General features: G+C 39.0%; 3 protein-coding genes and 3 long non-coding RNA genes across 11 annotated transcripts in view; 2 read left to right on the top strand and 4 right to left on the bottom strand.

Moving 5' to 3' along the window:
* Window positions 1-16,736, top strand: part of aldh3b1 (aldehyde dehydrogenase 3 family, member B1) — a 37,950-nt gene extending 21,214 nt beyond the window's left edge. The window contains exons 1-11 of one of the 6 annotated variants that reach the window (XM_081710965.1): window positions 11,951-11,969; window positions 12,640-12,739; window positions 13,601-13,770; window positions 13,860-13,970; window positions 14,215-14,335; window positions 14,464-14,549; window positions 15,038-15,119; window positions 15,243-15,635; window positions 15,755-15,921; window positions 16,027-16,126; window positions 16,260-16,736. In XM_081710965.1, the coding sequence (XP_081567091.1) occupies window positions 13,609-13,770; window positions 13,860-13,970; window positions 14,215-14,335; window positions 14,464-14,549; window positions 15,038-15,119; window positions 15,243-15,635; window positions 15,755-15,921; window positions 16,027-16,126; window positions 16,260-16,459 (1,422 nt within the window). In that variant the 5' untranslated portion in view covers window positions 11,951-11,969; window positions 12,640-12,739; window positions 13,601-13,608 and the 3' untranslated portion in view covers window positions 16,460-16,736. Of the gene's footprint in view, window positions 1-11,950; window positions 11,970-12,314; window positions 12,498-12,620; window positions 12,740-13,077; window positions 13,252-13,600; window positions 13,771-13,859; window positions 13,971-14,214; window positions 14,336-14,463; window positions 14,550-15,037; window positions 15,120-15,242; window positions 15,636-15,754; window positions 15,922-16,026; window positions 16,127-16,259 lie in introns of those variants that run through there. The other 5 variants (XM_027005202.3, XM_081710964.1, XM_081710966.1 and 2 more) reach the window with 5 other exon arrangements.
* LOC118241163 (uncharacterized) lies at window positions 1,375-2,968 on the bottom strand. Its single transcript, XR_014119974.1, has 2 exons — window positions 2,877-2,968; window positions 1,375-1,516 (listed from the first exon to the last, which is right to left on the bottom strand). It is a non-coding gene; the product is annotated as an uncharacterized LOC118241163 (long non-coding RNA).
* On the bottom strand, window positions 5,147-6,740 carry LOC118241204 (uncharacterized). The gene is made up of 2 exons (XR_004775904.2): window positions 6,649-6,740; window positions 5,147-5,288 (listed from the first exon to the last, which is right to left on the bottom strand). It is a non-coding gene; the product is annotated as an uncharacterized LOC118241204 (long non-coding RNA).
* On the bottom strand, window positions 7,882-8,543 carry LOC118241199 (uncharacterized). The gene is made up of 2 exons (XR_004775899.2): window positions 8,402-8,543; window positions 7,882-8,323 (listed from the first exon to the last, which is right to left on the bottom strand). It is a non-coding gene; the product is annotated as an uncharacterized LOC118241199 (long non-coding RNA).
* A 470-nt stretch (window positions 16,737-17,206) lies between the features above and the next one.
* Window positions 17,207-19,745, bottom strand: clpp (caseinolytic mitochondrial matrix peptidase proteolytic subunit). The gene is made up of 7 exons (XM_027005206.3): window positions 19,356-19,745; window positions 18,991-19,089; window positions 18,733-18,804; window positions 18,554-18,650; window positions 18,092-18,279; window positions 17,900-18,005; window positions 17,207-17,719 (listed from the first exon to the last, which is right to left on the bottom strand). The coding sequence occupies exons 1-7, from the start codon at window positions 19,365-19,367 to the stop codon at window positions 17,493-17,495; spliced, it is 801 nt and encodes a 266-aa protein (XP_026861007.2). The 5' UTR covers window positions 19,368-19,745; the 3' UTR covers window positions 17,207-17,492.
* A 484-nt stretch (window positions 19,746-20,229) lies between these two features.
* On the top strand, window positions 20,230-23,156 carry si:dkey-204f11.64 (guanine nucleotide-binding protein G(I)/G(S)/G(O) subunit gamma-5). Its single transcript, XM_027005207.3, has 3 exons — window positions 20,230-20,393; window positions 21,222-21,348; window positions 21,491-23,156. The coding sequence occupies exons 1-2, from the start codon at window positions 20,301-20,303 to the stop codon at window positions 21,345-21,347; spliced, it is 219 nt and encodes a 72-aa protein (XP_026861008.1). The 5' UTR covers window positions 20,230-20,300; the 3' UTR covers window position 21,348; window positions 21,491-23,156.
* Window positions 23,157-23,239: the final 83 nt, after the last annotated feature.

Here is a 23,239-nt window from a genome sequence, read left to right on the forward strand (position 1 = left end):
CTCGGCAGTCCATGTGATAGTGTCGGAAGAGTCTGACTTCTAACACGGTATCTGGATCTTGTCATGGAACGAACAGCCCGGTATCCACGAACGATAGTAAATACACAGTGGATGGGCACATACTATTCTGGATTTGCCTGGTAATGTCATGGCTAAAGATGGATGTTAGTGGGCTGTCTGTTTTAGCATGTATGTCATTTACAATCTATAGATTGTAGCCCTCAGTAAAGCTTTATCAAAACTCTTGGGTTGTCTATAAATTATTTTTCATCTCAAAATGAAATATGAAATCTGCCATTATGAGAGCGGTGGCAAAAAAGAAATCTGCCAAAGGTGAATATTTCAGGTTCAAAATGTAAAAGATTTGCCAAGTAGCTCAAATCTGCAAGTGGAATTAATTAGTGCAGTGCAAGTTGTGGCTGTGACTGTGCGAGTTCCGCAGAGCAAGGAGAAGCACTCAAAACCTCTCCACAGAGACGGACACTTATTACACAAAACATGAACGATAAACACAACAGCACTCACAAAACAAGCAGGGTGAATACGAGCAACTGCTAACATGTCCACAACTATGATTACAACTAGAATGAATGACCGACAACGTGCAACTGCCATACAAGGGTTTAAATACACACACAAATGACAATAAACCAGGTCCAGCTGTGTGCTAATAGGGGCGTGGTTACAAAGAAGACATTTTGTGAACTCCCACTGCATGTGGCGAGCCGTATCACGTGATCAGTGGGAAGGGGCGCATTCCGTAACAGTGGAATTGCATAATTTTGAAGCGCTGCATGATTTCGGCCCCTTTAAGAAATGTTTGAGATACATTTGTTACCTATTATTTAATAAACAATGGCACCATCTGTTAACCATGGGAAAGCATTCGCTGTGTTTAATACAGCATCCATGAAAAGATTTTGCACAGCTGGATCACATGTTTCTGTCATAGTGGTTTCGTGTGCAGTAATACACAGCTGATTCGTGTGCTGTGAAATCTTTCAGCTGTAGATGCACCATGTTTTTGGAGTTGTCTCTAGTAATTTTTATTCGTCCCTTAATAGGTTTGTTATATACAGTTTTACTGGCATCATATCAGATAACCCCAATCCGGTGTGGTCCTTCTCCAGGTTTTTGTCTGATCCAGTGCATGCCATGTCTCCCAAAGTTAAGTGCAGATCCTTTACAGGAAAGACTCGGAGTTTCTCCAGGTTGCTTCACCACTGTAGTAGTAGCAGTAATAGGTTGAGAGTGATCTTCATGATGAGAGTCTTCTGCTCCACTCAGCTCAGCAGCACATAAGTACTGGATAAACGCTCAGCCCTCTGAATTTTGCATGGTGATGTTGTTACAATTGCATACACAAACAAGGAAGAGGATCCAATCACAAGAGGTTTTATTAGGGAAATAAAACAGATCAGAGGGGTCAGGCAGATATTCATAGTCAGGTTGGTTCGAGGTCGATAACACGGGGCAGAGTCCGGGGGGTGTCCAGGGGTCAGGCAGGAGACAAGGTCTGAAACACAGGCAGGAGTCGAAAACCAGGAAGACAAAACCGTAACTGAACTGTTTGGCACGCAACATAAGGTTGGCAATACTTCGCGACATGAGTATGAAGGAGGGGAGTTTAAATAAGGGAGCAGTGATGAGAGAAACAATGTGTGTGTGTGCTAGTATTCCGGTGAACCAGATCGGAAGCATGTGTGTGGAGAGGTAGGCGTGGCAGTGCAGGGTTGAGCGTGATTCCTGGTGTTCATAACAGATGTCATATAGTGTGAGATACATGTCAGTTATGGTGTTGCAGAGCAGGTCAGTGGAGAATAAAAAGGTTGAACCCCACAGAAATACTGAATTATATCACAGACTACAAATCATAGCAGTCTTATTCACTGTTACAGACTGGTAATGGAGAATAGACACTATTACCTGATATTGTTCATTTATCAAGTAATGATCATGACATAGTCTAGATTGTTTTTTAATAATGATTTTTGAAAACATTTTGGGCTGTCTTAGTTCAGAATGTTATAGTTTTAATGAAGCATCAATGAGATCTATAGTGAGTGTGTAAGTTGATATTTGCCTGACATTATGTTAATTCATGTAAAAATTAACTAAGCACTTATCTTATCTTTATATAGTATTAGGGCAGGCTTTGGTGATTTACTGATTATATGGCAGAAGTAGAAATCTATTTAAGAGCTGCAACAAAATGAGGTACTTTCACAACCATTTCAGGTAATACAGCTACATAAGCATCTCAGTGGTCTGTAATATGTTAGTTAAACCAAATTAGTTACTGTAAAGTAGCTGTAAAAGAGGCTCATGGACATGTACATGCTGGTTTATGTCTGTGTAGTTTTGGGGTTGATCTTTCATGACCCCAACTGCTGAAACCTACACTCTCCAAATCTTACTATCTAAAAGCTGCCCCATGTTTTTGTATTGTGTATCCTCATACTCTGTCATTGTGCTTCACGTGCACAGTAATATACAGCTGAGTCCTCAGCTGTCAGTCCAGACAGTTTCAGATACACCATGCTCTTGGAATTGTCTCTGGTGATTTCTATTCGCCCTTGAAAACTTTTACTATAGCTGGTTCCACTGGCATCATACCACATAGCTCCCATCCACACCAGTGGTTTCCCAGCCTGTTGCCTGATCCAGTGCATGTTGTAGCTTCCAAAAGTAAATCCAGATCCTCTGCAGGAGAGACTCAGAGTTTCTCCAGGTTTTTTCTGAACTACAGTTTGTAATGATTCAAGACTCTCACATTTCACACCTGCTGAAGAAATTTAAATGTTTGATTATAAATTATACTTTTACACCAGAATACAGGTAAATGTCAAAATAAAAAGTGTCACAGAGGAACTCACTGATGATGTGGAGTAGTAGCAGGAATAGGGAGAGAGTGATCTTCATGGTGAGTGTTGATGAGCCTCTACTGCTCCACTCAGATGAACAGCATATAAGTACTGGATGAACACACAGCACATTGGATTTGCATGGTGATGTCATGGTTAAAGTAAGCCATTATTATTGACGGTCATTACAGTTCCACTGTATTTGTAGTCATCCTGAACCTATGTTCAGTTATATACTGTGTAACATTTGTATAAACACTGAACCACAGACTTCAGATCATACCAGTCCCATTCACTACATCACAGTAGTGGTCATTTATTAAGCAGTGATCATGAAATAGTCTAGATTGTTTTGTTTTGGGGTTTTTTATAATGATCGTTTTTAATGTTTGGGTTGTTTTATTTCACAGTATTACATGTCCTAGAAATGGTTAATGAAGCCAGAATATGTATTCTACAGTTAGTGCTCTAAGTATAGAGCTCTAAGTATAAACAAAATGTTTGTCTGAGAGCATTAAATCTCCAGAGATGGCAGGTTGTGAGAATTTTTTTTTCATTTCTATTACTCTACTGCCCCCTATAGTTGCTATGTTCTTGTCCTTTAAAATCTCTCAGACATGCATTTCATACATGGTAACTACAACTGATTCTCTGTTTTCTCAACTAAGTGGAAAACAGAAAGTTACACTTAAGACATTACAGAATACATGGTGGAATCTTGAAAACAAATAACAAGTCTGTGATAGGCTGAATTGAATTAGCTGGTGATTTTTGTTTCTCACATTGAATGAATCATTTTGTGCATCGATAAACAGCCAGAGTCACAGGCACCTTTTTTTGCATTTGATAACCTTACTATTAACTTGCCTATCACTTTTTCTACACAGTACGCAGTACACAGTAGTGGTTAAAGATGGATGTTTGGGGTATGTCTATTTTAGCATGTGTGTTAATTACAATCTACAGATTGTAGCCCTCCTTAAAGTTTAATCAAACTGTTATATTATCTTTGGCAAATACTTTTACATTTCAAAATTAAATATATCTGTCATTATAAGAGTGGTGGCAAAGATATCTGGCAAAGGTGGATAGTTCAGGCTCAAAATGTAAACGCCCATTCTAGGATTTTGTTCCATTTGCTTGGATTTGTCAATTAGCTCAAACCTGCAAGTGGATCAAAATTGTGGCCTAAAAGAATTGCATGACATTTTTGGCCCCTTTAATTTAAGAAATGTTTGAGACACATTTGATAAATGTTACATTTTATTTAATAAACTATGGCACCATATGTTGGGAAAGCATCAGCTGTGTTTAAAGCATCCATGAAAGGTTTTTATACAGCTCATCACATGTTTCTGCCACTGAGGTTTCCCTCACAGTAATACACAGCTGAGTCATGTGCTGTCAAATCATTCAGCTGTAGATGCACCATGTTTTTGGAGTTGTCGCTAGTCATTTTTGTTCGTCCCTCAACACGTTTGTCATATATAGTTTTTCTGGCATCATACCAGATAGCACCAATGTGCACCAGGCCTTTTCCAGCTTGTCTGATCCAGTGTGTGCCATGTCTCCCAAAGTCAAATTCAGATCCTTTACAGTGTAATGTATGGCCCAGGTGCTGAAGGGCGTGGAGCAGGACGCACAGACTCCCTCAACTTTGTTTGACATTTAATGACATTCAACGGGGCACTCACACATAACAAAACAGTTAACTGTAAACACACATCAACGGTATTACACAAAGTGAATGTTTAACACAGACTACCTACCCATCGACCAAGACTAACTTGCATAAGCATGCTACCTCAACAATGATCAATACACTGCACACTTTGACAAGGGTTTATATACATATAGACAAGACGAGGTGCAGGTGTGTGCAGGCGTGGCCCCAAACAAAAGATCCTCCCACTGCACGTGGCAGGCCAAACCATGTGACTCGCAAGAGGTGAGCACTCTGTGACATACAGGAAAGACGCAGAGTTTCTCCAGGCTATTTCACCATTGAACCAGTGGGAATAGACTCAAGACTTTGACATTTAATACCTGCCACAAAGCAACAAATGTCATTAACACCTTATATACAGTGTGATATGATTTTTTTTAATGAGCTAGAAAACTTACTGATGATGTGGAGTAGTAGCAGTAATAGTTTGAGAGTGATCTTCATGGTGAGAGTCTTCTGCTCCACTCAGCTCAGCAGCACATAAGTACTGGATAAACGCTCAGCCCTCTGAATTTTGCATTGTGATGTTGTTACAATTGCATACACAAACAAGGAAGAGGATCCAATCACAAGAGGTTTTATTAGGGAAATAAAACAGATCAGAGGGGTCAGGCAGATATTCATAGTCAGGTTGGTTCGAGGTCGATAACACGGGGCAGAGTCCGGGGGGTGTCCAGGGGTCAGGCAGGAGACAAGGTCTGAAACACAGGCAGGAGTCGAAAACCAGGAAGACAAAACCGTAACTGAACTGTTTGGCACGCAACATAAGGTTGGCAATACTTCGCGACATGAGTATGAAGGAGGGGAGTTTAAATAAGGGAGCAGTGATGAGAGAAACAATGTGTGTGTGTGCTAGTATTCCGGTGAACCAGATCGGAAGCATGTGTGTGGAGAGGTAGGCGTGGCAGTGCAGGGTTGAGCGTGATTCCTGGTGTTCATAACAGATGTCATATAGTGTGAGATACATGTCAGTTATGGTGTTGCAGAGCAGGTCAGTGGAGAATAAAAAGGTTGAACCCCACAGAAATACTGAATTATATCACAGACTACAAATCATAGCAGTCCTATTCACTGTTACAGACTGGTAATGGAGAATAGACACTATTACCTGATATTGTTCATTTATCAAGTAATGATCATGACATAGTCTAGATTGTTTTTTAATAATGATTTTTGAAAACATTTTGGGCTGTCTTAGTTCAGAATGTTATAGTTGTAATGAAGCATCAATGAGATCTATAGTGAGTGTGTAAGTTGATATTTGCCTGACATTATGTTAATTCATGTAAAAATTAACTAAGCACTTATCTTATCTTTATATAGTATTAGGGCAGGCTTTGGTGACTTGCTGATTATATGGCCGAAGTAGAAATCTATTTAAGAGCTGCAACAAAATGAGGTACTTTCACAACCATTTCAGGTAATACAGCTAAATAAGCATCTCAGTGGTCTGTAATATGTTAGTTAAACCAAATTAGTTACTGTAAAGTAGCTGTAAAAGAGGCTCATGGACATGTACATGCTGGTTTATGTCTGTGTAGTTTTGGGGTTGATCTTTCATGACCCCAACTGCTGAAACCTACACTCTCCAAATCTTACTATCTAAAAGCTGCCCCATGTTTTTGTATTGTGTATCCTCATACTCTGTCATTGTGCTTCACGTGCACAGTAATATACAGCTGAGTCCTCAGCTGTCAGTCCAGACAGTTTCAGATACACCATGCTCTTGGAATTGTCTCTGGTGATTTCTGTTCGCCCTTCAAAACTTTTAGTATAGCTGGTTCCACTGGCATCATTCCACATAATTCCCATCCACACCAGTGGTTTCCCAGCCTTTTGTCTGATCCAGTGCATGTGGTAGTTCCGAAAAGTAAATCCAGATCCTCTGCAGGAGAGACTCAGAGTTTCTCCAGGTTTTTTCTGAACTACAGTTTGTAATGATTCAAGACTCTCACATTTCACACCTGCTGAAGAAATGTAAATGTTTGATTATAAATTATACTTTTACACCAGAATACAGGTAAATGTCTAAATAAAAAGTGTCATTGAGGAACTCACTGATGATGTGGAGTAGTAGCAGGAATAGGGAGAGAGTGATCTTCATGGTGAGTGTTGATGAGCCTCTACTGCTCCACTCAGATGAACAGCATATAAATACTGGATGAACACACAGCACATTGGATTTGCATGGTGATGTCATGGTTAAAGTAAGCCATTATTATTGACGGTCATTACAGTTCCACTGTATTTGTAGTCATCCTGAACCTATGTTCAGTTATATACTGTGTAACATTTGTATAAACACTGAACCACAGACTTCAGATCATACCAGTCCCATTCACTACATCACAGTAGTGGTCATTTATTAAGCAGTGATCATGAAATAGTCTAGATTGTTTTGTTTTGGGGTTTTTTATAATGATCGTTTTTAATGTTTGGGTTGTTTTATTTCACAGTATTACATGTCCTAGAAATGGTTAATGAAGCCAGAATATGTATTCTACAGTTAGTGCTCTAAGTATAGAGCTCTAAGTATAAACAAAATGTTTGTCTGAGAGCATTAAATCTCCAGAGATGGCAGGTTGTGAGAATTTTTTTTTCATTTCTATTACTCTACTGCCCCCTATAGTTGCTATGTTCTTGTCCTTTAAAATCTCTCAAACATGCATTTCATACATGGTAACTACAACTGATTCTCTGTTTTCTCAACTAAGTGGAAAACAGAAAGTTACACTTAAGACATTACAGAATACATGGTGGAATCTTGAAAACAAATAACAAGTCTGTGATATGCTGAAGTGAATTAGCTGGTGATTTTTGTTTTTCACATTGAATGAATCATTTTGTGCATCGATAAACAGCCAGAGTCACAGGCACCTCTTTTTGTATTTGATAACCTTACTATTAACTTGCCTATCACTTTTTCTACACAGTACGCAGTACACAGTAATGGTTAAAGATGGATGTTTGGGGTATGTCTATTTTAGCATGTGTGTTAATTACAATCTACAGATTGTAGCCCTCCTTAAAGTTTAATCAAACTGTTATTTTATCTTTGGCAAATACTTTTACATTTCAAAATTAAATATATCTGTCATTATAAGAGTGGTGGCAAAGATATCTGGCAAAGGTGGATAGTTCAGTCTCAAAATGTAAACGCCCATTCTAGGATTTTGTTCCATTTGCTTGGATTTGTCAATTAGCTCAAACCTGCAAGTGGATCAAAATTGTGGCCTAAAAGAATTGCATGACATTTTTGGCCCCTTTAATTTAAGAAATGTTTGAGACACATTTGATAAATGTTACATTTTATTTAATAAACTATGGCACCATTAGCTAACCTTGGGAAAGCATCAACTATGTTTAATACAACATCCATGAAAAGATTTCGCACAGCTGGTTCACATGTTTCTGCCACTGTGGTAGCGTGCGCAGTAATACACAGCTGAGTCGTGTGCTGTCAAATCATTCAGCTGTAGATACACCATGTTTTTGGAGTTGTCTCTAGTAATTTTTATTCATCCCTCAATAGGTTTGTCATATACAGTTTTACTGGCATCATACCAGATAGCACCAATCCAGTCCAATCCTTCTCCAGGTTTTTGTCTGATCCAGTGCATGCCATAGCTCCCAAAGCTAAATCCAGATCCTTTACAGGAAAGACTCAGAGTTTCTCCAGGTTGTTTCACCACTGAACCAGTGGGAATAGACTCAAGACTTTCACATTTAATACCTGCCATAAAACAACGAATGTCATTGACACCATCTATACAATGTGATATAATTTTTTTAAATGAGCTGGTTAACTCACTGATGATGTGAAGTAGTAGCAGTAATACGGAGAGAGTGATCTTCATGGTGAGTGTTGATGAGACTCTACTGCTCCACTCAGATCAGCAGCACATAAGTACTGGATGAACACACAACCCTCTGTATTTGCATGGCGATGTCATGGAGGGGTCAGAAAAAGGTCAGTTATGGGGTGGGAGGCTGGTTTTGATGTGCTGTGAGACCAGCCTCTCAAAGCACTTCATAATGAGTGGAGTGAGTGCAACCAGATGGTAATCATTGAGGCTAGTGATAGCTGCCTTTTTTGGAAGTGGAATGATCATGGGAGACTTCAGGCAGGGTGGGATGTTTTCGACAGGGACAGGTTAAAGATCTTTATGAAGACCTCTGAGAGCTGGTCTGCACATTCCTTCAGCACCCTTCCTGTTACACCATCAGTGTTGGCAGCTTACTCATGTGGTTGCTAGTTTTGTAGTTGGTGAGGTGTTGGTTACCTGCCACACCCGGCGTGAGTCATTGGTGGCGAAGAGGTCCTCAATCTTTTGTCTCCCTGATGCCCTTCTTCAGCTTGGCTCTCGCAGTGCTGTATAGGACTCTGTTACCATACCTGAATGCAGTATTTCAAGCCTTGAGGAGGGTTTCACCTTCTTTGTTATCCAGGGCTTCTGACTGGGATACACCCAGATGTGCCTGTCGATGGTGACATCGTCAACACAGTTCTGTTTGAAGCTGAGCACACCTCCAAGTCCTCATAATCAAAAATTTGCCCCAGTTTGTCTTTTCTGAGCAATTCTGCAAGCCGTGCTTTAAAAGTCTTTGTAGGGGGTTGGGATTTTCTCCTGTGTAGAGTGTATGCAGGTATTAAAGAATGGATCTATGATCCCACAGGCCCAGGGGTTGTAGTGGCATTGGCCTAAAAAGGTTTGTTCTACAGTAAGTGCTCTGAAAAAAAAACATCGGGAGGACCATTAAATATAAATATGTTTGTATCATAGCTATGAGCAGCACCGAGTATTTGTATTAATACTAAATAATATTACAGTCTGCAGATCATACCAGTCCCATTCACTACATCACATCTACTTTTTAAAAATAATAATCATTTATAATATTTTGGGTTTATTTCACATTGTTACATGTTCTTACAACTTTAATTATGCAAACATACTACAGTGAGCAAGTTTTGAAAAAAAGGATCTGAGGAGCACTTAATATAAACAATATAAACAAATGACGCCTCTGAATCTCCAGAGAAGACAGCGTGTTTGATATTTTTTACATTTTTTTTCTTGTACTTTACTGCCCCCTATAGTTGGTATGTTTTTCTTGGCACCTAACATCTCTCAGGCATACATCTGACCTTGACCTGGCACACATACATATATGGGAATCACAGCAGTTTCTGAGTTTGCTCAACTAAACAGAAAAGAAGTATTAATGAAACAGACTCAGCTATTGACTGTTCATCAATGGACTGTTTCTGATCATAAAAAAGGACCACTTCAAAAAGGATTAAGGTCAAAAGGATCACTGATTAAGGGAACGGATAAACTGTACAAACTATAAAAGTAACAGATAAAGTTGGATATCAGGTCCAACTCATAACTATGATGTATGAGAAAAAGTAATTTATGTAAGAATACACACAGTGGAAGCACAGGATCTGGGGAGCATTACCTGTAATTTCAGATTTGGTTTTATAATTTCACTCCCTGGCTGTAATAGATTTGATAAAGATATAATTTGTGTTGCTTGTTTTCGAACCTGATTTGCTGTAATTGACTGTCCTCTCGGTTGTTGTCAGTCACAGTAAAGCATATGTGGTTAGATAAGGCTGTGTCAGGTATACTGTGCCATTACCTTTCTTGCTCATTAAGCATAAAATATTTAGCAAAATACTTTCAACTTGCAGCATCAGTCCAGAATACTCCCATCCACCATCATGCTTTCTCTGCCTAACTTTATGCTAGCACTCAACTCCAAAATTACATCCAGATTCATGTACAGTATCTTAAAGCAGTCAGAGTAATTCAGACAAATATAAAATGGAATGTCAATCAATTTCAACAATTAGAGTCAGTTTGCTTACTATTGATAAGTTTGCCAAAACTTTCATAGCACAAAATTATAAATAGCAAACTGAGCACTACACTGTAAATGCCCTCTTGTGGTTCAAATAATGTTATGACTGTGCAAGATAGATATTAAAAATTGTAGTTATCAGTCTGTCTGTCTGTCTGTCTGTCTGTCTCTCTCTGTGTGTGCAGTGTTATAATAGTTTCAGTGTGAGACCGCTTCAGGAAAAGAAAGACAGGTGGCAGTGTCACTAGATTACAACAGATGCATCCTGTTTTTTTCAGAACCATTAACCGTAACCATAAGCAGTGCTCCAGTAATTAAGGTATATTGTTAGGTTAGTGTATTAGCTAAGTAATTTAATGTGTTAATCTACTAAATCCACTTCTATTTGATATACTAAATTAACTTCTATTTGATTTTTTTTTTTGTGTCTATTATTTTAGCAAAGTGTTGTTAGATGTATAATGATTCAGAATAAATATTTTCAAATATAAATGCATGTGAGATTTATTTATTTGGTGGTTTATTTATTTATTTTTCTATTTTTTTATTGTTGATTTATTTATTATTTCCTTTATTATTTATCCCCGATCTCTGTGGAAATGTCTTAGTACTGCTGTTGAACTGTTCATATTCACTTGAATTTGCAGATCAATTTTAATAATACATTTTTCACAACAAATAGCACACTGTTCACACTACAGAGCACATTTCATAGCACTTGCAGAATCATGATATAATGAGCCATGCATGTAATGTGTCACAATAACACTTGTCAGTGAAACTAAAATACTTACCTCTCTATAAAAATGGTAATATTTTATCATTCTTGTGTATATTGTGGTAATGAGACAACAACCAGGTGCCCTGTGCAAATGAGTTTCATACTGCCTGAAAACAGATTACAGCCAAAATGCAAATCCTCATAGGTAACTTCCATACTCGTACTTTCTAATCTATTCTTACCCAAGCAGAAATTATCAGAGCAGAAAGCATGCCTCTCAAGCAATTAACATTTTTGTTTTGTTAATCAAATCTGTTACAGCTGGCCACTATATTCCCATGTGAATGAATGAATTTAAATACGATTACTAGGCCAAATAAAGGGCAAATAGTTATTTTATGCATTTGAGTGCTGATTACATTTTAATTGGAACTTAATTAATATTATTAGAGTAGAGTATTCACATGAGTACCTTTTACTGCACTACTCTTCTTCATAGTCCAGCAATGTGGTAGCATACTTTTTTGAATTTCAAATGAATCATAAATCTGTTTATATACATCAATATACAGCACAGCGGAATAAATAACGAGCAATGTAAAACTTTTGCACACATTTTATAAAGTAAGAAAGGATATCACATAAGCTTTCTCATTGCCAATAACATGATAAATTCTGTCTAGTCGCGTGCCTGTAGACGGTAGATATAAATGGTTATTTTCACAGACGTAAACCCGGACGCATCAGCGGTAGAGATATACTTAGAAAACACAACCTGAAAGAGCAGGTCAGTCCAAACGGCAATTTCAATAAACGTTGTTTTATATAGGTAATCTGTAGTGACTCTTTAGAGCAGACATTACATGTAAATTCAGCATGCTTGAAAACAAGTGTAACTTATGTGCTAGAAAGAACTGCATCAGACTGATAGAAGCTTTCCTCTACGAAAAACATGCTATTGATTGAAGAGCAAGCGTGGGACAAATTCCTCAACATGAAAAGTGTATCATATTAAAGCATATTACACCAACAGTCACATTATCAAAGTGCCTTAAGATTTAGCATCTGAAGAGCAACTGTTTTGCTCCACATACCAGCAGTGGGGTTCAATGAACGATGAGCAACGTTTTATTGTGACGTGTGTGGTGTGATGCTTTCTGTTAGACATCACTTTGGACGTTTGCAGGATAAAATACCTAAGATATCCGGTTCACCGAGATTATCTCGGTTTTTTGTTTGTTTGTTTGTTTGTTTGTTTGATTGATTGATTGATTGTTTGTTTTTTATTATGCTCCCGTTCCTCAAGGCCTAGCATGTACGTGTTGGGAAACACATCAAACTCGTTTTAATTTGCCTTAAATGTTTTACAGTTTGTTTGTTTGTTTGTTTTGTACAATAGACATGAAAAGCTTTTCCCTTGAGGTGCATCGCTAAACTCGACAAACTTGATTTTTTAGCCTACTGCTGAACTAACACCCGGAACTACCTCTAATCTTTGCCATTGGACAATCGGTGACATAGGAGAACAGATTTCCTGAAGTCTTCACTAAAAACTAGGTAAAATATTATCATCATTATTGTCCCGTATCATGAATTGTTTTTACTTACTGACGTGATTTCATTGTCGGAGTTTAGCTGAAGTTGATTAGTTAGCTACCTGTATATTTGATTTACAACTATTTATTTAATCTAGAGTCTAAATGCAATCCTTATTTTCGCTTGCTTTATTTTAAGGCATGTTTATTGTTGGTTACATAGCTAACATTAGCGTGGTGTGGCGGGGAAGTACTTTATGAAGTCGCTTCTTTTTTTAAACTGAGGACGGAGTTAAGGACGGAAATAATTTGGGCGTGACTTATAATCCTTATAAATACGTCGTATTGTATTACAAGAATGTACATGATGTAGACATTGCAGACCTTTGCAATGGTGTGAATATACAAAAAAGAAAAACGAGTAAAGATCTCAGTGTTAAGCACATCCTTTCCTTTATTAGAGGAGAAAATATTAATTTAATGCCTTCTGTACACTATGCCAGACTTAAATACTGTAAGTAGGTGCAAGTCTTGGTGAGTAAAACATAACTACATTATATATTTCTATCGTCAGCTCTTTTAGGCTATAACTAAGGTATGTTGCAGCTATGTTCCTAATTTAGAGTGTTGTAGTGTCATATCCCCATTTCCTATATGTCCTCCTTTGGGGGTTATTAGAGTGGCCACTCATAGAATGCACTCAAATTACAAAACAGTGCTGGAATATCTCTCTCTCTCTCTCTCTCTCTCTCTCTCTCTCTCTCTCTCTCTCTCTCTCTCTCTCTCTCTCTCTCTCTCTCTCTCTCTCTCTCTCTCTCTCTCTCTCTCTCTCTCTCTCTGCTCTCTCTCTCTCTCTCTCTCTGCCTCTCTTCTTTGTCAAAAGTGTTTGAAATGGAAAGCCAGAGGCAGATAATCGAGAGACTTCGGGCTGCATTCCAGTCAGGTGTGACAGCACCCCTTCAGTTCCGTCTGACTCAGCTGAAGTCTCTTCTTTCCCTGCTTGAGGACAATGAGCCACAGATCTTGGAGGCATTGCAGAAAGACCTCGCCAAGGTGCACACACAAACGCACCTGAAAGTGCCAGATGTTGTCTTGGTCCACAAATGACCCTCTTCCTTTCTTCCTTCCTATCTTTCCTATAGCCCAAGTTTGAAGCAGTGCTGTCCGAGATTGACATGGTGGTAAATGATCTTTGCTATACCATCAATAGCTTGCCCACCTGGATACAACCCAGCTATGTGGGCAAAAACTTGGTAAGGCTCACGTAGAATGTTTTTATCTGTCAGATTTTCATTTTATTTCAATATTTGTCTATTTTGGACTGTGAGCTTAACCTCAAAAACAATACGAGAAATGATTCAAACTGCAGTGGTGAGCAAATTGCGAAACACTTTTCTTCTGACCAAATTGGAGACATGCCAACTGCTGCAGTACTGCAGAGAAGTAGTGACAAATTTTTGGAAACGTTTGTGTTTCTTCCTCTTGCATCACATTTAGGCCACAAAGCTTGATGACTGCTTTGTCCGTAGAGAGCCGTTAGGAGTCGTTTTGATCATTGGAGCATGGAATTATCCGCTGCAGCTCATTCTGGCACCACTAATTGGTGCTATTGCTGCAGGTAAGTCTGACTGCCTTCACACCACCTCTCAAAGTCCAACATGAGCACTTGCATATATACAGCCCAGGTCTGTGATAGATACTTTTGCAAAGCACTGTATTTGGACCTGATCCTATATCATTGCACAGGCAACTGTGCCATTCTGAAGCCATCTGAGATAAGCCGGGCGACAGAGAGACTTCTCGCACAGCTCATACCGAAGTACCTGTCTCAGGTAATATATGGCTAGTCTCTAAGACTTCTTATGACTATGTTCCTTTTTATGTTTGTTTTTTGTTTGCTTCCTTTAAACCACAAGTGAGGAATTGCTGAAACAGTCCCTAGCACTTCCTAACAGGGAGCAGTCTTCTGTTATTTGAAAGCTTTTCATAGTGCAGGCTATAGTGACTCCAGAGAGTGGCCTCAAGGTTCTTTAGCTTTCCCAAAACCTGTCACCCATTTTTAGAATGCATCAACTACTAAGGTTTAAGATTTAATAAAGCTTTAATAAAGTACACAAAAAGTAATTAATTTAATTTTTTCTTCTAGAATGGTTAAACCTACTTGGACCCTTTTTATGCATATATGGCAAAACAAAGTTTTTTCATTTCATTTTGAAACACTATTATATGTGCACTAATTCAATAAATCTCTTTATTGCATGTTACTGCTTGTTTTGCTTATTGCTTAAATCTCAGTCAGGTTCTGTGATTGGAATTACAGGAGTGCTTTGCTGTTATTTGTGGAGGAGCAGAAGAAACCAAATCATTATTAGAGAACAGATTTGATCATATCTTTTACACAGGTAGGTTTCCCCAAGTGTGTTAGCCATAGCACAACAGATAATGTTCAGACTGCGTTCATGCATAATTATTTAATTGTTAGCATTGTGCACTGTGCCTGAATCCTCCATTGTATCTCCTGTCAGGCTCCCAAGCTGTGGCACGCTCCATCCTCCAGGCGGCAGCAGTGCACCTCACCCCTGTCACTCTAGAGCTGGGCGGCAAGTGTCCATGCCTGATCTACGGCCGGCTGGACATGTTGGCCGCAGCCAAAAGGCTGGTGTGGTCCAAGTTCTTCAATGCTGGACAGAGCTGCGTGGCCCCAGACTATGTTCTGTGCACACCGGAGATGCGGGAAGAGCTGCTTCCTGCTATTGCCAAGGCTTTGTCCATCTTCTACGGGTCTCAGCCGAAGCAGAGTGAGGATTTTAGCCGTATCGTGACGGACAGGCACTGGGACAGGCTCATGGCCCTCCTGGGCAAGACCCAAGGGAGAGTGGTTATGGGAGGAGAGGGTTCGAAAGAGGACAAGTACTTTGGTGAGTGAAAATGGGGGGCATTTAATTTATTCTGTACAGTCGCATGGAAATGACAGTGAAGGCAAAATCCTGTATCATCTTGTTATAATTCTGTCTGCTGTTCTTTCTAACGGGTCCAGCTCCTACTGTGGTCGTTGATTTGGATGGATCAGATGCCCTGATGCAGGAGGAGATTTTTGGCCCCATTATGCCTATTCTCACCATAGAGTCTCTAGAGCAGGGTATTACCTTCATCAACCAGAGGGAAAAGCCCTTGGCTCTTTACGTCTTTTCTGACGAATCTCAGGTAGGAGGCCATGGTGTGCCAGTCGAGGAAAGAGCTGCCCTCCATTCTTCCCGTAGCCTTCTATCTGCTGACAACATAAGGTGATGGAGTGTGTTTCTTCTTCAGGTTGTGAATATGGTGCTGGAGAGAACCAGCAGTGGAGGGTTCTGCTCTAATGATGGAATAGTTCACATGACGCTTCCCGGTTTGCCTTTTGGAGGAGTGGGTGAGTGCATTATTGAGTGCCATGGGATGTCCCCACGTTTTAACAAAGCTGTACTTACCACAAGAATCACATGCTGAATAAGTTTGTGAGAAGGCAAGTCACGTGTTGAAAGCTGCCCCTGCATTCTGACCAGGGGCCAGCGGAATGGGCAGTTACCACGGCCGCTGGACCTTCGAGACGTTCAGCCACAGGCGTGGCTGTATGCTGCGGGGCTGGGGGCTCGAGCGCATTAGCATGTTGCGCTACCCGCCCTACACGGAAAGCAACCTCAGCTGGCTACGGTGGGCCACCTCAGCCAAAAAGAAGAGCTGGGGAGTATGCAGTGTGATGTGAGGGCTGACTTATGTTTGGCTTTGGTGAAGAGTTTTCATAACAAGGGCTCACTTAACAGTTGGTCAAGAGAAGGAAACTAGCCATGCAAAAAAGAAAAACAAACAAATAAAAAACCCATCCAAACACAAAAGCATGCAAGAAATAAAAGCCACACGTGCTCAATTACAGTGTTTTTGAATGGCATTGTAAAAGGGGCCATCTTGTTTGTGTTCATTAGACAATGGTTGTAATGAGGAATTGCTTCTCTTCCCCCTCCCCCCCACCCCCACCCCCACACTACTCCACTAGATTTCACTGCTTCGAAAGGACATTAGTTTGAAAGGTTTTTTTATATTAACATAATTACATCATTATGGTTGTTGTTAGAGAACTATTGCATTTTTTTTTTGCTGTGATATATTTATATACATACACTGAATACATAAGTATCTGAACTTTTTTCCTGAAATGACCCCTAAAAAAATGTATAAAATATTTTATGTACTTATTTGTGCTTCATATTTCATGTTGGGGACAATATTGGTATTGATTGTATACATTTATGTACATTTAATCTCAAAACATTTCCTTGGTTTACAGTGTTTCAATGGATAAAAATAAATAGGCACATTTGTAGAATTTAGTTACCTAACCCAGCAAGATATATAAAAAAAATTGTCTATGTAATAATCAAACATAATTATGCTGCCTTATACTGTGGGTGAGACTGGTAAAATATTTATAAATTAAATTTTGAAAAAAATGAAATACTGTAAACATCAATATTTATTTTTTTTTCAGATTATGATAAGGAACTTAATTAGTTTATAGAACACAAATAAGGTTGATACAGTCACTTTTTCTGTTAGTTGTTCACTTCACATTGCCAGTCTTCACTGTCCCATAACCAGATTTGCTCTGCATGGACTTTCATTACAAGTGTGAAAAACAAAAGCCCAGATTGGAATATAAAAGGAAAGCGGTAGTCTTCCTCTTGAACATCCCCCCTAAGAGTAGCTAGGGTTGTTATTGACCCTCCTTCCATGTGTCCAGCTCAGGGTTCTGGTTTACAAGAGGAGGGAGGGCTAGCCCCAGATTGTGCTAACTCCGAGGCTCCTGGTTCAGAGGTAGTTGATGGGTTGGCAGAAGCTGCAGGCTCCTTCTGGACCAGCTCTGGCTCATCCTGGCCAGCCTGGGGAGGGTGGACCAGCACCTTGTCTATAATCCCAAAGTCTTGAGCTTCCATGGGGCTCATGTATCTGTCCCGCTCCATTACACTCTCTGGGGAAGGAACAAATACCAAACACTATCCGATAAATCTAACATGCCCATACACCCCAAATTCTAAATTTAACCTTGGTGAGGTTAATTAATAATGCTGTTTTTTAGGTCTTCAATATACAATAATGCCAATGGCAAAAGTAATTAGAACGTTAGTGAGACTAATTTTAAAAACTCTACCTATGGTTTCCAGAGGCTGGCCTGTATGTTTACAATAGATGTTGTTAATCTGTCTTTTCAGTTTGAGAATCTCCTCGGCCTGGATAGCGATGTCCGTCGCCTGGCCCTGCAAAGACAGATATGGTAAATTCCGCATCCAAGAAGTTGCAATACATACACTGCAGCATGGCCCCTCTCCAATGCCACTCTTACCCTGGCGCCTCCCGAAAGCTGGTGCACCATGATGCGTGCATTGGGGAGGGAGTGCCTCATACCAGCTGTGCCAGCAGCTAACAGCAAACTGCCCATGCTGGCTGCCTGGCCCACACACCATGTAGAGATTGGGTTGAGGATATATTGCATAGTGTCATAGATAGCCAGCCCAGCAGTAACCACGCCACCTACAGGAAAGCAACAAGAGATGAGAGGCAGAGAGAGTGAGTCATGCCTTCAGAATTCTGTTGTAGAGAAGCTAAAAGAAATGGGGACAAATGTGGCACTGAAACCTAGTTTTGATTACAGCCAGATATTCAGTTCACCAGGTCCACTTTTTTGGCTCTCTCTTTCACCAACAGGTCATTTGGCAATGATGTGATTTATTCCATGCACACTGGCACAATAGGGAAGGAAATGTGGCATACTCTCCAAAAAACCCTATTTTTGAGACTCTCTCACCAGGACTGTTGATGTACATGTGAATGGGTTTGTTGTTGCTCTCTGACTGCAGGAACAGAAGTTGGGCAATCACCAGACTTGCCACGGAGTCATCAATCTAAATACAGAAAGAACCAGGGGTAATGTGAATTTTCCGCACATTTGCTACAGCACCCTCAGTCTATTGTTGACATACTTACAGGACCCATAACACAGATGATTCTCTCCCTCAATAGCCTGGAGTAAATGTCATAAGCTCGCTCCCCACGTCCCTGAGAAACAAAGAATCATCTTCTTGAATTTTCTAAGAGAAAACATTAGTAGTACATAGCAAAAGGACTGTAACAGGTAATCTTTAATCATCTACAGTCGATCCGTGCTATGCAACCTGAACACGTTTACACGAGCTATTATCATCAGAAACAAGGTAACGTTAAATCTCTGAACTTCAGTCTTACCGTCTGTTCAACAACGATGGGTATGAGAGGGTGTCTCCATGCCGCGCTCTGATGAATACGTTTGCCCTTCAGTGCAGACACACCACTCTGTAACACTCTCTGGAAAAAGACAGCAATTTAGGAATTAAGAAACTAAATTTAAATATATTATATAACGATATTTTAGAGCCATTTCTTCGAGTAGCTTTGCAAATTAGCAACTCAACCAATTTCCAACACCGATGTTTGTGGTCTTTTCAATGCAGGATACGTCTTACATAAACTAGATAGCACCTAGCTAAGCTTGACAACTGATTACTGTGGATTTTAACAAATTCAAAATTCATCGCCAAAAGTATCGGCGGGGGTAAAAGCATTTTACTTACTCGTAATAACATGTTACTGATCCTGACTATAAAGTATGATCCACGCTGACCTAACTACTTACCCCGGATGTAATTTTCCCTTGACCTATAGTTGTATTATCATGTGAACGAAATATTTTGGCCGCTAGATGGTATCATGGAGCAATTAAGTTGTTGTTGAAACTACGATATGAAAAGTAACTTATATTAGCTGCTTGTCAGACGACACGCTACAAAACTATATACCCTTAATTTCTGCCATGGATTACTTTACTTATAGTGATGAAGTGTCTGCTTTAGAATTTCCTACCATTTTGTTAACATTTGTAAAACCAGTTTCATAACCACGTATTGAATAGCAATTGTTGAACGTAGTGTAATGTTGTAAAGCCTTGTGTGAGACGTGTGTGGAGTCATGAGATGCTATAAATGTACAGAGCAGTCTTCATGTAAACGTCTTTTTTTAACTGATGTTAACTTTAGTTTTACTTGTTATCTAAATAAAATTATCTTTCGTACTACATGCCAACCTTTAACACGAGCAAAAAGACTGCAATGTTAGATTGTGAACGTTAATCCTGCTACCGTGATATTGCTTTAATCTGGGAATCAAAACTGAAAAGAAACAGTTTCCTGCCAATGAGAAAAGCATTAAGTCACTGACGGACATCTAACTTTAGTCATATATTTGTTCGAGACTATTTACAATCACTATTACTGATTATTTTATTGTGTTGCTTTAATACAAATAGCTAAAAAAAATGCTTAGTAAGAATCCGTGCAACTCGTGTATGTATTTATTTATTATTCTATAATTTAGATATTTTTGTACATTCAGAGGATGGAAATCGTAGTGTTACGTGGCTGTTCAAAGGGGGCGCACTTGCGTCACTTTATTGCCCAAGTCCGTTTCTTTTTTTAATCACTGTTTAACTCGGAACTCTGTCTCCCTCGCTGTCGGATGACATGTCAAACAACAGTGCCAACAGCAGTAACCTGGTTATTGCCCAAAAAGCCGTAAAACAACTACGGCTTGAGGCGAGCATTCGCCGGGTAAAGGTAGGCGCGAAAAATGTAACTTACTTATCTAGCTAAGAATGGGAATCATCAGGAATGCGCTACAAGGGTGTGACTTGACAAACTTGTTTCTCGGCTAGCTAGCTAGAGCTAGTTTAACGGTACCAGCCTTGGCGATATTTAAGATATTTTATATCTGTTTATGTCGTTCTGTTGATTTAGAACTATTTTTTCTAGAAGCGGATATTCTTGAAGTCAACATACTTCAATTACATACATAAATTAATGTTTGGTTGTAGCTGTGTTACTGATGGTCGAAACGGGATTAAAGCGAAACGTAGGTTAACCTAGGTTCTTCTAGTCTAACATTACGTATCTTGTTAGCTACACCTGTTAAATTACATTCACTAGCGTTAGGTTAGCTAGCTATATTGTTTTATTAACCGTAAAGATTACCGGCCCCCTGATAAATTAACTTTTAAACTAGTGAATTCGCGTTTACACCAGTTTTAGGGAGGCCCTGTGTTTTCCTGTGACACCACAATTTTCCATCACCAAACGCACATACAGCTACATTGAGAATTGTTTCCATTCAGTGTGTCTGCTATGCGCTGTTGCCGCACACACTCATAACATTTAGATGTTACTGACAGGCGAAAGCGGAACATCCGGGTATTTCCCTGCGCCGGTAGGGAACAGAGCGCCTTTTTGTTGATTGTAACCATGTGACAGTAGGACGGTTGTCGGCTGCTACAGACCAAACCCTAATTGCGAACCATGGACCACACTCATAGTTTTGCTAACTGAGTGTGTTAAGTTATAGTTTTATAAAGTCTTTAAAAATTGCTCTTTTGACGTTTTAATTGTTAGGTTTCCCAAGCTGCTGCTGATCTGAAGACCTTTTGCTTGCAAAATGCCTCTAAGGACCCACTGCTTGTAGGCGTTCCATCTAGTGATAACCCCTTTCGACCCCCAAAATCCTGTGCGCTCTTCTGAGGTATATAGGAACATATTGTTCAGTGCTGTATTTGAAAATAACCCTCTTTTGTTTAACCATAACTTGGATATTATTCAGCTGTTTCCACGTAATGCTTTCCCCACATTTTCTCTCTAATCACTATGTTTGTCTCTGTCTAAAGGACTGAGGAAGAAGAAATGAAGGACTTAAAAACACTTTTTTCATTTGCGCTTCCTACACCCTCACAGCTGGATCAACACTATGCTTAGATTTACAATGGCCTATTGTGTGAGAACCTACTTCAGGTTTGGTTTTAACTTCATGATATTCTCATATTGTCTGCATTCATTTAAACCTTAAGGAGATATGGCTTTGAATACAGTAATTTACTGAAGAAATGAGGGTGCATGCAGGCATAAAAGATTCAACAGCCTGCACGGAGTCTCATTAGTGCCAGGAAAAAAGACACTGATGATATTCCATGTAAGAATTCTCAGACCCTCAATGTAAACACCTAACTTTCTTGCCTCCTTTTTTCTTAAATGTTGTTACTCTCTTGTTTTATATTTACTTTGCAAAACATTCAAAATCATTGGATAGATGGCAACCAATTGGACACTATTACACTGTATGTAAATTTTTAAAGAGTTTTCCAAGTCATCTTAAATCAATGTCAGATGGTTAAATGGGTTTTAGTAGATCAAATTTGGATCTTTAACTGGCATAGTTCACCATTGCTAGTTGGTTGTAAACAGATTGCAGGAAAGCCAGTTTTATGCCATATTCATCAAGGTGCAACAAACCTGTAGTGGATTTTGTGACAATTATGGACAGCACACTGACCACATGAGCAGAGTCAATAATTTAAATTATCAATAATATAACATTTATTGGAATGTCATACTTGTTGATAAAACAGAATGAATTATATATTCTGTTGCAATGGCAGAGGAGATCTTTAATCTTAGGTCCTTTGAGATCAAGTTCACTGCCTTTTATTGTATTCAATTACTCTGAATACTGAAGGAGGTACAGTTTTGAATCATATTACTGTTGTTGGTTCATATTACTGTATTATTTGGTGTTTGCTACATGTAGTGCCAAGCTTGGAAGGGAAAAAACACTCAGATAAAAGTACATGAATCTGTGCTAAAAAGTGTAATATGCTATTGAAACATAGCACTTACTTAATTACATAATTTATGTAATTCCTGAAAAACAATACCTCTCTAAAGGTTTTTTGTGACATTTAATACATGAATACTGCACACCTACTTGAAATGTTAGTCAGCCACATCATACACTCACATACTGTACACTAAAGCCTTTACTGGTGTGTAAACATTTTATTGAATATTAGGTCATTTTTATTGAATATTATTAACAATATGGCAATGTGGCTTTTGCAGTGTGGCTTTTTAAAAGACAGCAGTATAACACATTCCCAGTGGAATCATTCCAGAAGGACTGTTGCATCAAAGTCACGCATTCCTAGCCTAAAGAGCCCTGCTAAGCCAAAAAAAAACAACAACTCCCAAATGTATCTAAAGACTGAGTTTTCAGGAGAACCACAAAAAGTAACATGGCCTAGTAATTATATATTGTGCAGGTCTTTATGAAGTTTGTGCCCATGTAATTCTTACATTCAGAAGTATTTATATGAAGTATGAACATTATTACTCCTGTTATCATATTTGATTATTGAACAGATTTTATACAGTTCTTTCTTCTTTTTTTAATGTAATAAATTGCCATCCTTTTAATCCTTTTTGGTACTTTATAATATTCTCTCAACTGTTATGTGCATTGTGGATGCACATGCACAATAAAGTTATTTCACAATTAAATTTTCGTGCATTGTTATTTCATTGTTATTATCTTTAGCACAGGGAGGTGTTAAGTACTCAATGTGGACTGGGGGTACAACGTA

This window comes from Electrophorus electricus, chromosome 3 (genome assembly GCF_041902795.1).
Source record: "Electrophorus electricus isolate QZ-2024a chromosome 3, ASM4190279v1, whole genome shotgun sequence".
NCBI classification, from domain to species: domain Eukaryota; kingdom Metazoa; phylum Chordata; class Actinopteri; order Gymnotiformes; family Gymnotidae; genus Electrophorus; species Electrophorus electricus.

Bases quoted from the DNA above. Each gene is read 5' to 3' on its own strand.
- clpp (XM_027005206.3), bottom strand. The intron at 18,805-18,990 runs GTAAGACTGAAG...TTTGTTTCTCAG, and splicing joins CCATCGTTGTTGAACAGACG to GGACGTGGGGAGCGAGCTTA. The intron at 18,651-18,732 runs GTAAGTATGTCA...TTCTGTATTTAG, and splicing joins TCATCTGTGTTATGGGTCCT to ATTGATGACTCCGTGGCAAG.
- si:dkey-204f11.64 (XM_027005207.3), top strand. From the start codon at position 20,301: ATGTCAAACAACAGTGCCAACAGCAGTAACCTGGTTATTGCCCAAAAA. The intron at 20,394-21,221 runs GTAGGCGCGAAA...TTTAATTGTTAG, and splicing joins CGAGCATTCGCCGGGTAAAG to GTTTCCCAAGCTGCTGCTGA.